Source organism: Nakaseomyces glabratus, chromosome K (genome assembly GCF_010111755.1).
Source record: "Nakaseomyces glabratus chromosome K, complete sequence".
Lineage (NCBI taxonomy): Eukaryota > Fungi > Ascomycota > Saccharomycetes > Saccharomycetales > Saccharomycetaceae > Nakaseomyces > Nakaseomyces glabratus.
Window position 1 is genome coordinate 881,167 of NC_088961.1, and position 13,527 is coordinate 894,693.

Sequence of the window (13,527 nt, forward strand, 5' to 3'; positions counted from 1 at the left end):
TCACTGCCTGTACTGCCTGCTACTGCCTGCCACTGCCTGCCACTGCCTGCCACTGGATAAGGGACATGAGAGAGACAGAGAGACATATGTGGACACAACGTTTTGTGTGGGAGACACCCGTCTTTTGACACCAAAGAGAATCACACAGAAGGGTGCGCACTACACACATACCCGGTGTATATAATAGCGAAGGGACGTGAGTTCTCTCTCGATTCGAGTATCCTGCGAGGGACATTTGTACAAGTTGGATCATGGCGTATGTAGTGATGATCTGCTATCTCTGAATTCCTCTTGCACTGCTGAAAAGGAGTAGATAGTGATGTAGCCTTTTTTCATAGCGCAACGCATAATGGGTAAAAGGCAGAGTCTTTGTGAGTGGTGGGGGTGTTGGGGGGGACATAGATGGAGTAAAAGGGTCGCGCAGATCAATGATCCAGTGATCTGCAGGCATTAATGGGGAAGCGTTTCACTGATCTCTTGTTGTTGACACGCTTGCTCTTGTGAGGGCGCTGGTGGCACTGGCACTCTATGGCGAGGCAGCCTGTATGCTTTTCGACGCTCACTTTGGTAGTGATAGTGGGGATTTGCGCTATCTTGCATTGTTTGCACATACTGCGCTTGAGCGAGGGGCTCAAGCGGGTTTTGGTCTTGTGGCTGACTTGCACCAAGTTACGATTGTATAACTGGGTGAGCGAGACATCACCGGTCGCTTGTGCTACGTGTCGAGATAGTTGCGCAAGGTAGTTTACACGCTGAAAGTGCTCCCTGCCACCACCATTGCCTTTGCCCTTGCCTTTCTTAACTTTTGCCATTGTTCTTTGTAATCCCTTGTTATTTTAAGAAGCAGATAGACAAACAAGAATTGAAAGTTTGGGAACAACTAACTACACTTCTATGAGTACTTGCCTTGCCATTTGCTCATCGCAATTGCTCATCGCTCCCTGTAAACTCCTTTGAGATTTCTAGCAAAGGATTTCAATAAGAGAAAGTTGAAAAATTTCTTTCTAAGAATCTGCGTGGTGCACAATGACGTTCTTGGTGATTAGTTTTCATTGTATTGTGGATTCTACGAATATTAGCTTATATCTATATATTAGATGAAGGGGTTTTACGTAGCTCCGTAGGATCGTCTCTCTGTTCTCGGCAGTGCCGATGGCGATGTGTTGTGCTCACAACGGTCTGGTTCTTGGCATGTACACAGTGTGATGAGTCGGCTGCTGTCCTGGGAGGATGTAGTGTTGAACAGCAGAATACTGGCCATCCCCAATTGGTGTGTTCTCAACTCTGGGATGATCAGTTTTATGCCGTCTAGCTCGGGCTCCAACGACTTTGTTATTACCACTAACTGTAGAATTAGCAGCACGACGTCTATCGCCAGCAGCTTCCATCGGCTGGACATATAGGGCATCTCTTCCCCAATAAGGTTCATGATGAAATAGCCGTATTTGTAATGGAAAGCCGGCTCTACCACATCGCCCACCTTTCCGGGACTGTCGTAGTAGAATAACGGAGATCCACTGTACCCGTGATACATTACGCAGTACAGTGCCTCCGCCACTATCAGGATTTGCAAGTACCGCACAGATTTAATCAGTATGGTTCTGATCACCTCTGTCTCCAGCAGCCCGTTCCCATCGTTGCTGTTCCGCCTATAGGACTCACCGTCCCGCATGGTCTCCAATTGCCTGTGCAGGTAGGACACGAGCAGGTCCTTCAAGAACCCAGCCAACGACAGCGCAATATACACCAGCAACATGTTCAGTACGGACCTGTCCCGCACAAACCGCAGATATATCACAACATAGCACAGCATGTGCAAGTTCCGCATCACACTCACACCTTTGACCTCATTCTCAGAGCCAAACGCTTCAACTACCAGCACCATGGCGAATACATACCAGGATCAAACTAGAGCAGGACAAGAAAAAAATAGCCAACTTAAATACACGTTTGTAGTCACACAGAAATACCAAACGTCAAATTATACTCAACCGTAAAGCAGCGCCATGCGAACCCTTCGCCAGGGCCACCCTTTAAATCTAATTTCTGTTCAATGTAGTCACATGATACTGTAGTACTATACGAACGGATCGAGTCCACCCCTTCCACCCCTTCCACGGACACCCCGCGTGATACATACCGTATACCCAGATAATCTAACAGGGAGAAAACCGGGTGTCTGAAGAAAGTTTCTATCGTGGTGTTTTGGGGGGGGAAGGCTAGGTGGGCCTGGAAGGCATCGTTTCTGCTTAGACAGCATCGTGCAGAGGAGCTGTTTATTGTTATCCTGTATAGTGAAATTTCCTTTTATCTAAAAGAAGTCGATGAGGTCTTACTTATCATCTCTGTACACAAAGGGCATCGCATTGATTACTGCGATTGAGGGTGCATTAATTAAAGTGTTGAAATGCCCTCACTTGGGTGTAAAATAGTATATATATGTGTGTAGTGCTTAGTAGCTGTTATGTAGTGTGAGGACGATGTGTGGCCTAGCGGTGGATACCCGATGCTGACTGCTCTGGGATCAATGGGAGAGAACTACCCGGTGTTGAGGCCTAAGGACTCTGTCGCCGAGAAGATGGCGATGTCCAAGATACATATTTCCAAGAAGTGGAAGCTGCCCCCGTTGCGTCCGAAAGGGAGCCACGAAAGAGCCAAGCCGTCCCCTTCCATGGATGCGGGCGCGAAAGTATCCCCTGCGGGCGACTCGCCAACTGGTGAGGACTCGAAGCATATGTCGGGGCCCAATCGGAAACGGTTGCAGAATAGGGAAGCGCAGCGGGCGTACAGGGAGCGCAGCAGGAACAAGCTCCAGACGCTGGAGGACAATGTGGAGACTTTGCAAGGGATGGTGAAGATGTGGCAGAGCAAGTACAAGCAACTGGCTAGTGAGTTTGATCAGTACAAGCAGAGTTCTAACGAGAAGATTGTGGAGCTGGAAAAGACGATCTCTGAGTCGAAGGAGGATTCCAAATGCTACATTTGCATGAAGAACGTTGATCTGGATGGTCTGAAGGAGAACGCCAGGAACGAGGACATAAAACCTTTCTTCCAGGACGAATTCTTGAGCAACGCAATAAAGAACTTTCAGCCTATGGAGGCCGTGTCATTGAAACGTAAACAAGAAAAGAACTCGAGCTCACCTTCAATTACTCCGAGGTCTTCAACTACTTCTTTTGCCGCTGTATTAAATGACGTAGATAAGGGGAATTGTGGGTTCTGTAATGATAATACTGCATGTGTATGTCGCGATATTACAAGCACTTTAAGTGCGAAGCCTCCACAACGGAGAAGTGATATTTTGTTGGACACTATGTCAAAGTCGGGCCTATCAACAGAATCCATTAAGTCAAACTATGCAGTATCAGCACTACGATCAACGCATTGTTCTGAGAATCCATCCAAGTGTACAAAATGCTCTGATATAGACACTTCTTGTTTGAAATCAGTACCAGCAGATAATAAAAGGAGCTCTATTTACATGGAAGAACTACCAATGGAGTTTGAAGTCAACTTAAATGATCTATTCCCCTCCCCGAAAAGACAAAGAACATAGTTATCGCTGTAGAATAGCTTAATATATTCATAATATCTTATAAATACAAACTTTTACCTGATAGATTCATTGTTCTTAATATTAAACAACTATGAGAGGGTCTGCATAAATTCCTTAGTAGGATAAAAACCAAAAAAATTAAAAAAATGCTTCCAACCAGATTTGAACTGATGATCTCCACATTACTAGTGTGGCGCCTTACCAACTTGGCCATAGAAGCTTATTAAACGTTATATTCTCTTAGTTGACAGTTTTGCTGTAGAGTTATCAACCAGTGATTTCGTATTGAGTTATATAAGTACGTTAAACGCATTGAAGCAAATATTTACTAGTAGCTGTTAGTGATCGAGATTATTCTAGCCAGTCATGTAAAATGCAATAGCATCTAACCTTGATATGTATGCTTGAATAAAATTGAAATATGTGTACTACTTCTTATAGAAGACACTTATTTTCATTCTTCATGAATTGAACAATTCTAGGCAGAAAGTCACAGTTTTTATCACTCCTAGCAAAGTATGTAAATTGCAATCAACGATACAAAGAATGATATCCTTGGTTCGTCATTTTTGTGGTAAGAGAGTGTTCTAAGTGACAAGTACCTACAACCGATAACTTTCTTAGTCGTCACACATTTTGAACTTTGTGAGTAAAGAAGGGTCCCCTCACCACCATCCCCCAGTGCCACAATTCTGGACCACTATCCAACACCTTTTATTAGTAATCCATATCACAAGAAAGAACTGAACTAATCTATACATATATAACTCTTTATGTACAGATGTATATATATTCTACGTAACCGAGCTCATACAAACAGGTTATTCGAACTGTTAGAAGTAGCAGATTATACCGATATATCAGAATAAGAATTGAAATGGTGGAAATATATGTACATGACGAAAACGACAGTGTCGACTTTAGACAGCCACACAACAGCGGTAAGACTGTAGCTCTAGAGGATCTTGGAAAGATTGGTGTGATATACAAGCATATAGCAGATCAAGCAGATGTTGATATTTTGGCGAAAGAGCGCAACTATAAAAACAGAGACATTGTCACTATTAATGTTGATACTTTCAAAGGCGATAAAAATGCACTTGAGAAACAGCTCGGAATATTCTACAAAGAGCATTTGCACGAGGATGAAGAGATCAGATATTGCATTGAAGGTTCAGGCTACTTCGATGTGCGTAATGGGAAGGATGACGTATGGGTCAGATGCAAAGTTGGTCCAGGTGATTTACTTATCTTACCCGCAGGTATCTATCACAGATTCACACTCACAGAGACCAATCATATTAAGGCACTAAGATTATTCAAGGATGAACCAAAATGGCAAGCTTACAATAGACCTGATGCAGACAGCCTACCCGTTCGCCATGAATACTTACAATCTATTTAAACAGATATCAAGCAAGATATTGGTATATACATGTAACACTAATTTATTATTTAACAAGAATACTGTTGGCTCTTATTATCATCAGTAACTCTCATAACAATATTAGCTCTTTATACTTCTTGATTGATCCACATTCCATTGCACGTAGCATCTCTCGGGAATTTGACAAAAACCTGGCGTTCGAGAAAAGTGACTGCGATGCTGAAGGAAAGTTCAAGGCGTAGCTGCATATTGTTTTGTTTGAAGAAATCAATGGATGTAGATTTATAGCTTGTATTTTTACGTATTGATTACTGCCTAAATCCAATTTAATGTATATTCGAGGAGTTCGTTATTCTGGGGTTCGGTGAAGAGTCTACTACGCATCAGTTTTCAAGAAACAATAGGGTTTTTACGCGAATTTCGACCATCGTTTGAGTGGCTATAGTGAAATCATAGTGGTTAATATTGACACTTTGGTAATTACAACTATCAGTGGAGGTCGAGCACATCAATAACTTAAAAGCTTTTGGGATATCCTAATCAAATTGCAGACACCAAAATACTTTCAATTGTGTGTGATTACTCAGAGCACCAAATTCCATACCGAGTTACATAATGGATGGGGCTGAACTAATACAAGAGCATGAGCTTGCCGCTGTTGAGCAAATAGCTGAGGCAGCTGCTGAATCAGCCAAGAATCAGGACAGTTATGTGGTGACCCTAACATCATATTTGCCCAAGCTTGACCAGTTCTATATCCCAGAATGGCTCACGATGAGAGTTCTGACAGGTTATATATATAGTTGTACACCATTGTTCTCCTACGGTGCAGCCATTCTCAGTATTGAGAGGTGTCAAACTGCATTTGGGTTTTCAATTGACATATGTGCAACTATGCTGATAGCGAGTATATTAAGGATATCGTATTTTTTCTTTGTCCCATACGAAGTAACACTATTACGACAATCAATAATCATGGTTTTGGTACAATTGTTACTGTTAAGAACCACTTTAAAGTATCGTCCTGAAGAGTATAAATACGATAATCTACAATCTGTTGAGCCATTCACACAGCTGATTCATGATGTTTGGTTTGAGTACTTTGCAATCAGAAACAAACCAAGAATGTTCAGTGACGAATGGAAGAACCTACTGCGGTCATTATCTTTTGAGAGACTGATGGGATTTATATTCAAGATATTTTTGGTATTTGTCTATAAGTTTCTGAAATTCTTTGACCCAAGTTTCAAAAGAGTGGGCTCCTTCTGGCAATGGAACGATGATCGCAAATATTGGAAGTTCCTCATCATATTTGCAACTTTTCAATTCTCTTTCACTCTGTTGATAACAAAAGTGATAGCTTGGGAGAATTTTGCACATAATGTGGGATCCTTAATCGGTGGAATCAGTTTGTTAGTAGAATCGCTCCTGCCTTTACCACAGATTTCAATCCTGCACAAGTTAAAATCAGTTCAAGGATTCAAGATTATTCTGTTGATCAGTTGGCTATGTGGTGATACTGTCAAGTTATCCTTTTTGTTGTCTTTAAACAGCGGTGAAAAAAACGTAGACACCAGTTCTTTATTTGAATTTTTTGCATTATTCCAAATGGGATTGGACTTTTATATCGGCGGTCAGTATATATACTACAAGTTCTACTATAACCCAGAAGGAACCGTTGTGAATGGATATAGAGGTACACCAGTCATTGGAGGATCACAAGACCACGAATTTATGGAGTTACAGAACGAATTTGCTGATGGGCCCTTAAATGAGCTGAATGAGAAGGCCTTCAATGGGAAAGAGCATAGATCAAACTCAACACCAAAACGAAAATTGAGTTATAGCCAGCATTTATCAAAGACACCATCTTCTTCAAGGAAAGCAAGTATAGGAAACATAGAAGTATCAAGTCCAAGGCGAGGCCACTCAAAATCATACACATTCTCCTCTGAGAAATCGGCTACGTAATATAATAATAGTTCCTGAATTTCCACATTAATATAGCATTTTTCATACAGTTTCTTTTTTCAGATATTCATAGATTACCTGCTTAATGGACCCATACGGTGCTTGTAGTGATATTTAAGAAAGATAAATAACCTCTTATAGACACAAGAATTAGTTTTCATATAATTGTAGCATTTGCATCTCCGAGGCATTGCTGGAAATAAAATCTGAGTCTTGTTATGGTAGCTGTTCTAAGCATTGACGGTGTTCACCGGTGTCAATGGAAATTCCATATGAAAAACTCCATTCATCCATTTCGGCTGAGTGGTCTTCTACTGCTGGAGATAAGTTACCAATTATCTAACTCTTGTGTATCAAATATCGCATTAACCTCGTAATGTCAATAAGCCTGTAGTTTCGCTGTCGGGCTTTAATGTCCCCAGCACACTGATTAAGTTTCTCTAATCACACTGGCATGGATCAGATCCCCAGTTTCCCTCTAGCTCACCCCTCAATTTTCACAGAGGTCTTGTATTTTGAATTGTAAAGAGGATATCACTGGCCTGAGGACTTTTGTTGCAGAGAGACAGAATTGGGAATGTTTAATCGAGATTCTAGGGAGAGTAGGAGCAGGACTTGCCCATGGTTCCCAGGAGGTATCACAGTATAGCATGACGGAACCATCCGAAAGATAAGCTGACAAACAGCGAGGGAGAGGGAGAAGAGGGAGAGGTTTCTGTAAGGACTACATTGCATATCACTATACTGCTTGATGATCATCCCTAAATTTGAAAGCCCTGCCCAACCAGTTTTAAGTACATCTACCAATTACGAAGTTTTTATGGATGACCCCCCCTCTCGAATAATTGATGCAATTAAGTCCATTTTGTAATCAATACAATACTGCGCAACTACAACCACCCCCTCTCTCTTCTAACTGCTTCCAAAAAACATATATAAACTGTACACTACGCAACAACGCTTGCGTAGGACAATCACTGTCCTTAAAGGAACGTAATTTTTACATACTCTCACTAATACACTAAATATAAAAACCCATACAAAATTACAATTACAGATGATTAGAAGTCATATGCGAAGATTCAGACACAATGCAGCTACGTCCCTGCTGAGACACACCAGGTTATACTCGCAAGCCAGCGGCAAGATTCTCGATGCATCATTTACCGATGAGTCCACCACTGTTACATTTTTGCATGAATCCATGGTTCAGCCTAATGATTCGGTCCCCACATCATTGGATGCGACACCAGACACACAAGATAAGATTAGGCCATTCACAGTATGTTTCAATAATATATTCTTGAGGGATGCATCGAAATCTCCAAAAACAGTGGACCCTGTTTCAGGTCAAAGACTAGTAACAACAGCTGAGCTTCTGGATGAACATAACGGTAGAAGGGCCACTGTTCCTAGATCTGTCAACATTTCTGAGGATGGTAAGAGACTGGTAGTTGATTGGAGCGATGGCGATAGCTATGCCTATGATCTCGATTTTTTCTTCAAGTATAAAGGTTCCTCTTTCTTGACTAAATCTATTAGAAATCAAATGTCGAAGCACAAGAGAGTCTTTTGGAACAGAGATCTACTAAATAGCAAGATAGATAAGAACAGAGATGGCTCATTTTTCTCTTTTGACCAGGTGATGAATGATGATAAGCTCTTGTACAGGACACTGGTAAATTTGCAACAATTCGGTATTACGTTTATATCTGGAATGCCAACAATCAGAGATGAAACTGATGCAAATGATGCAAATATATATATGGTCAGAAACCTGTGTGAAAGAATAGGACCATTGAGGAAGACATTTTATGGTGAAGTATTTGATATAACCAACCAAAACTTGAAAGATTATGATCAGGATTTGCCTCCACCACATGACTACAATATTCCATTCGAAAACATAGCATCTCCATTGCACATGGACTTACAATTTCTGGAAAACGTTCCGGGGTTCAAAATCTTACATGCTTTGAAAAATGAATCCGAGAATGATACAAATATATTTGTTGACTCTCTTTACGCGGCCAGAAATATTCGTGAAACAGATAACGAAGCCTACGAGGCTCTACAACATGTTCCAATCAATTATACCTTCAAGAACAAAAACAAGAGATATTACCAATCGAAGCCACTTGTAGAAGAATATGAGAGTAATGAGCATAATACGTTGATCGGCAATTATGAATACCTAGTCAAGTGTGTAAACTACTCTCCACCATTCCAAGCCCCATTCACTTATGGTATCTACAACAAATTGACAAACGTACCAAAGATCGAGGGAATAGAAGATCCATTGACCACCTCTCCAGGTAAAGTCACTGAAAGATTAGTTTTCAGAGACTTCCTAAGAGGTTTACAACAGTTTGAGAAGATGGTATATGACCACGAAAACCAGCTAAGAATAAACTTACCTGAAAATACCGCGGTTATCTACAACAATAGAAGAATACTGCATACCAGGACCAATCATAACACAAGGCAATCAGACCTTGTTTGGTTCAAGTCATGCTACTTCGATCTGGACACTTTCAAAAGTAAATTGAAATTCCTAGAGGAAGCATTTGAGAAATCCAAGTGAAGTACTTGTCAGATCAAAGCCCTCTTAGAAAATACATGTATCTATATATTGCTTATCCAATTAGAAGCATAGCACCATTACCCTCATTTGTTTTTGTTATATTTAAATATCTAATTCCTAGCATTTTTTTTCATTAGTTCTTACTAACCGTCATTGCCAGCAGCTTAGTTTTAAAATCAGAAACAACAAGCAATTTGTCATTTATAGTAAAATTGATATAATAGATAGAATTACTATTATCATGGTGATGATTTAGTCTAACTATTCATCCATCATTTGAAGCATGTGTACACTCCAGGGGCATAACTGAAGGACAAATATATAATTTGGTACGAGCTAGATATTTTCCAGCGTTTCACCCCGAAGGAATCCAATTTGGTGGCAAAGCGTATTCTGAAGGATAGTAAGGTAATAGAAGTGGAACCAAGAGGGACGACAGGATGCAGAAGAGTATCATAGTATAGCCGCCATTGATCTCTGTATTATTCTATCAGTCAATTGTTGGTCATTATTTTGAACACTAGATAGGTAACTAGGCAGCACTGAAATTTGAGTCTCCTTGAGAAGATAGCTTTTTTGCAGGTAATATAGTACCAAAATCCAGAATCCAAATATATCCAATGTCCTTACATCACGATAATGTCACAATTGCGCCATTGGTGCTATTGTCAGTGCTGGACCACTACGAGCGTACCAATACCCCTGAAGGTAAGAGATGTGTTGGTGTCATACTCGGCGATTCGCAAACGAACACAATAAGGGTAACTAATTCATTTGCTTTGCCATTTGAAGAAGATGAGAAAAACTCTGATGTTTGGTTTTTAGATCACAATTATATTGAGAGTATGAATGAGATGTGTAAAAAGATTAATGCCAAGGAAAAATTAATTGGTTGGTACCACAGTGGGCCAAAACTAAGGGCTTCAGACTTGAAAATAAATGAACTGTTCAAGAAATATACACAAGGCAATCCATTGCTTTTAATTGTGGATGTTAAGCAGCAGGATGTTGGTCTACCAACAGATGCATATATGGCTGTTGAACAAGTGAAAGACGATGGTACTTCTACTGAAAAAACTTTCTTACATTTGCCATGTACAGTTGAAGCGGAAGAAGCGGAAGAAATTGGTGTTGAGCATCTGTTGAGAGATGTTCGTGATCAAGCGGCCGGTGGATTGTCTATTAGATTGACCAACCAGTTGAAGTCTTTGAAAGGTTTACAAAAAAAATTAAATGACATTGTGATATACTTGAATAAAGTCATTAACAATGAGCTACCTGTTAACCATACTATTTTAGGGAAACTTCAGGATGTTTTTAATCTGTTGCCAAATCTTGGGTATAACGAAGAAACTGACGTCTCTGCAACTAGTAATGATATGGTCACTGCCAGTAATAACTTGCAAAGGGCATTGACAGTTAAAACTAACGACGAACTGATGGTGATATATATCACTAACCTTGTAAGAGCGATTATTGCATTTGATGATCTGATCGAGAATAAAATGCAAAACAAGAAACTGCAGGAGGAGAGAAATAAGGAATTACAAGCTGATATAAACAAAGTGGAGTCTGAAACGGCTGAAACTGAAAAAGTAGCCACAGATTGAATATTATATATAAAGCATATTTAGTATTTCAAATATACTGCATCACTAATATTATCTTTCCAATATTGTCACAAATTCCCGTATCAGATGGCTTGCGCAGTTAACAGGCAATGTCAAATCTAGGTTAATGGCAACTATTGATGTTATCACCATGTTTTATTGGTTTCATATCGGAGTAAATACAGTTTACCCACATGATTTACCCAAAATATAACGATCATAAGGATTGGAATGACAGGGAATTCTATTTGGAAGCTTTTTACATTATAATCATATGTATCTTTATATCTTATGCATTAATGCTATTGTCGGATATCCGGTACTTACCTTTCAAAGAAATCGTCGTCACCGAAATCTTCGTCTGTGAATTCCTCAGTCATAACATCGGAACTGTCTTCATCAGAAGTGCTGTAGGCAACTTCGCTATCCATTTCTGTGTCTGTATTCAAAATGATCTTTCTCAAGGTTTCACCTTTGTGTGTACTTCTTGCTGGTAGGACATATGAACCTTCTACATAACAGTTTGTTAACTTACTCTTCTTGCCAATTTTAGCGCCAGGACCAATAATAACATTTTCTAAGATTACATCGTCTTCTAATTCAACGTTGGCAAGCAGAATAGACCCAGCAACACGACAACGGTTACCGATCTTACAACCACCAGCAATTGCAGACATTTTTATGTTACTCTTTTCAAGTATAGTAACATTTCCACCAACGAGGGAATCAGCACCGATAGCTGAAGTTGATAGATTATTGGTTTGTACATTGGATTGGGTAGCTTGGGCCTTTATCTTCAATATAAATCTGTTAGCCTCCATATATGCGTTCAGATTGTTAGCTCTAATAAAGACACATGGCTCGGGTATAATAAATATACCCATTGTTTCTCTCTTGGACGAGTGCTGCCACGAGCGCCTACTTAAGTCTCTGAAAAGTTTACCTAAAGGCTTATGGCAGTTAATATTATCTCTTATCAGTTCATTTTTCTTCTTGAAGTAACTTGGTTTAATTTCACTTAGGTTTCTGTGAGCGGAGTTCTGTGCGTCATCATAATCCTCTGTACCTTTTGAGTTCTTAGTTCTTGGAGAGTCATTTACGTTATTGCCTTCACTGTCGTCATTGTTCTTCTCTTGGTGGGTCTGTTCGCGTAACAATTGGCATAGATCGTAGGAGCACATGTATATGGAAGAGTTTAAAATACTGGTGGACACTGTTGCATTTGGGTATTTCCAAAGCATTTGGTTTCTGACTTGTAGGTATTTGTTTTTCATGACATCTTCCTTAGGGTACACATCCAGTAAGACCGGCTGTTTCTCTGTATCCTCATTCTCACTGTATATGGTAAAAAATTGTTGACGTTGAAATTGTTTCTTATCGACACTCTCAACATTGTTCTTGTAGTACACAGTTAAAGCCAAATTGTCGTCGTCTCTGTTTTGGAACTGGTCTAGTAACACCTGAGGTGGGATATCCGTGATAAAATCGCATGGCAATAGCACAAAATCACCTTTGATCTTATCCAGCAACTCCTTCTGTAGAGCTTCACCGTTGGAGTTCATCTTAGAACTGATGAAATTGATAGGCTTTGGTTTCTGTAAATGGTGGTTGTGGTTTGCTGCAGACAATGCCTTGGAGATGATTTCAAATTGCTGTGTACGCAATGCCAGGAATGTAGATAGGAATTGCTTGATCTCATCAATCTGATCATGGTGTGCGACAATGTTAATCTCCGAGAAATTTGCCTGGTCACACCAATCAATGGTATACTCCAGCATGGGCTTGTTAGCCAAAGGCATCAATGCCTTTGGCACAGTGTCATCGCTCAAAATAGTATCCTCCTGTGTAACAGCAGCACTGTTGGGATGCTTAGCAAAGGGAGATAAGTTGTGGCCACGACCACAGAATATAAACGCCTGAATCTGCATTATTTCCTCAGTTTTCTGTTTCTTCTGCTTGTCTGAGATAACCCAAGCCTTCACAGTCAATTGAATATCAGGGGAAATGCCAAACTAATCAACTACAAATACAATTAATATGCATAGTGTTGATTACCCACCGATGACATTTATTCTGCGATGAGCATAATTTTGCACTGAAATTTTCCAAAGTTTTTTCAGGTATACTTGTACGAGTGATCGTGTGATAATTCGTATTCTATAATAAAAGTAGTTCTTACTCTGTACGAATAGTCATTTGGATTGGTTTGTATAAAGTGATAATTGGTGATAGCTCCCTTTTCCAAATTCCTTGATTCTTTCTATGTGCGAGTTGAAACTTTGCCACACATAAGTAGCAACACTATAATTAATTGTAGTGTTGGCGTTTAGTTCCAATATGGTCGCTTTAGGGAGCTAATTTAACATTGGATATCTAGTACAAGTGTGAGCTGTCTTTTCTGTGTGTGCGATTTTCTTAC

At 40.0% G+C, this 13,527-nt stretch overlaps 8 protein-coding genes and 1 non-coding gene across 9 annotated transcripts; 5 read left to right on the forward strand and 4 right to left on the reverse strand.

The window, feature by feature from the left end:
- Positions 1 to 425: 425 nt before the first annotated feature.
- RPR2 (ribonuclease P protein subunit RPR2) lies at positions 426 to 812 on the reverse strand (the record flags this gene model as incomplete). Its single annotated transcript, XM_448600.1, has 1 exon — positions 426 to 812. The coding sequence occupies one exon, from the start codon at positions 810 to 812 to the stop codon at positions 426 to 428; it is 387 nt and encodes a 128-aa protein (XP_448600.1).
- A 296-nt stretch (positions 813 to 1,108) lies between these two features.
- On the reverse strand, positions 1,109 to 1,885 carry VLD1 (Vld1p; the record flags this gene model as incomplete). The annotated part of the gene is made up of 1 exon (XM_448601.1): positions 1,109 to 1,885. The coding sequence occupies one exon, from the start codon at positions 1,883 to 1,885 to the stop codon at positions 1,109 to 1,111; it is 777 nt and encodes a 258-aa protein (XP_448601.1).
- Positions 1,886 to 2,506: 621 nt separating this feature from the next.
- YAP5 (Yap5p) lies at positions 2,507 to 3,556 on the forward strand (the record flags this gene model as incomplete). Its single annotated transcript, XM_448602.1, has 1 exon — positions 2,507 to 3,556. One exon carries the CDS (start codon positions 2,507 to 2,509, stop codon positions 3,554 to 3,556), a length of 1,050 nt encoding a protein of 349 aa, XP_448602.1.
- Positions 3,557 to 3,703: 147 nt separating this feature from the next.
- Positions 3,704 to 3,776, reverse strand: tT(AGU)9. Its single transcript has one exon. It is a non-coding gene; the product is annotated as a tRNA-Thr (tRNA).
- Positions 3,777 to 4,433: 657 nt separating this feature from the next.
- Positions 4,434 to 4,961, forward strand: ADI1 (acireductone dioxygenase (Ni2+-requiring); the record flags this gene model as incomplete). The annotated part of the gene is made up of 1 exon (XM_448603.1): positions 4,434 to 4,961. The coding sequence occupies one exon, from the start codon at positions 4,434 to 4,436 to the stop codon at positions 4,959 to 4,961; it is 528 nt and encodes a 175-aa protein (XP_448603.1).
- Positions 4,962 to 5,558: 597 nt separating this feature from the next.
- ANY1 (Any1p) lies at positions 5,559 to 6,914 on the forward strand (the record flags this gene model as incomplete). The annotated part of the gene is made up of 1 exon (XM_448604.1): positions 5,559 to 6,914. The coding sequence occupies one exon, from the start codon at positions 5,559 to 5,561 to the stop codon at positions 6,912 to 6,914; it is 1,356 nt and encodes a 451-aa protein (XP_448604.1).
- Positions 6,915 to 7,971: 1,057 nt separating this feature from the next.
- On the forward strand, positions 7,972 to 9,498 carry AIM17 (Aim17p; the record flags this gene model as incomplete). The annotated part of the gene is made up of 1 exon (XM_448605.1): positions 7,972 to 9,498. The coding sequence occupies one exon, from the start codon at positions 7,972 to 7,974 to the stop codon at positions 9,496 to 9,498; it is 1,527 nt and encodes a 508-aa protein (XP_448605.1).
- Positions 9,499 to 10,118: 620 nt separating this feature from the next.
- Positions 10,119 to 11,108, forward strand: RPN8 (proteasome regulatory particle lid subunit RPN8; the record flags this gene model as incomplete). The annotated part of the gene is made up of 1 exon (XM_448606.1): positions 10,119 to 11,108. One exon carries the CDS (start codon positions 10,119 to 10,121, stop codon positions 11,106 to 11,108), a length of 990 nt encoding a protein of 329 aa, XP_448606.1.
- Positions 11,109 to 11,431: 323 nt separating this feature from the next.
- On the reverse strand, positions 11,432 to 13,036 carry GCD1 (translation initiation factor eIF2B subunit gamma; the record flags this gene model as incomplete). The annotated part of the gene is made up of 1 exon (XM_448607.1): positions 11,432 to 13,036. One exon carries the CDS (start codon positions 13,034 to 13,036, stop codon positions 11,432 to 11,434), a length of 1,605 nt encoding a protein of 534 aa, XP_448607.1.
- Positions 13,037 to 13,527: the final 491 nt, after the last annotated feature.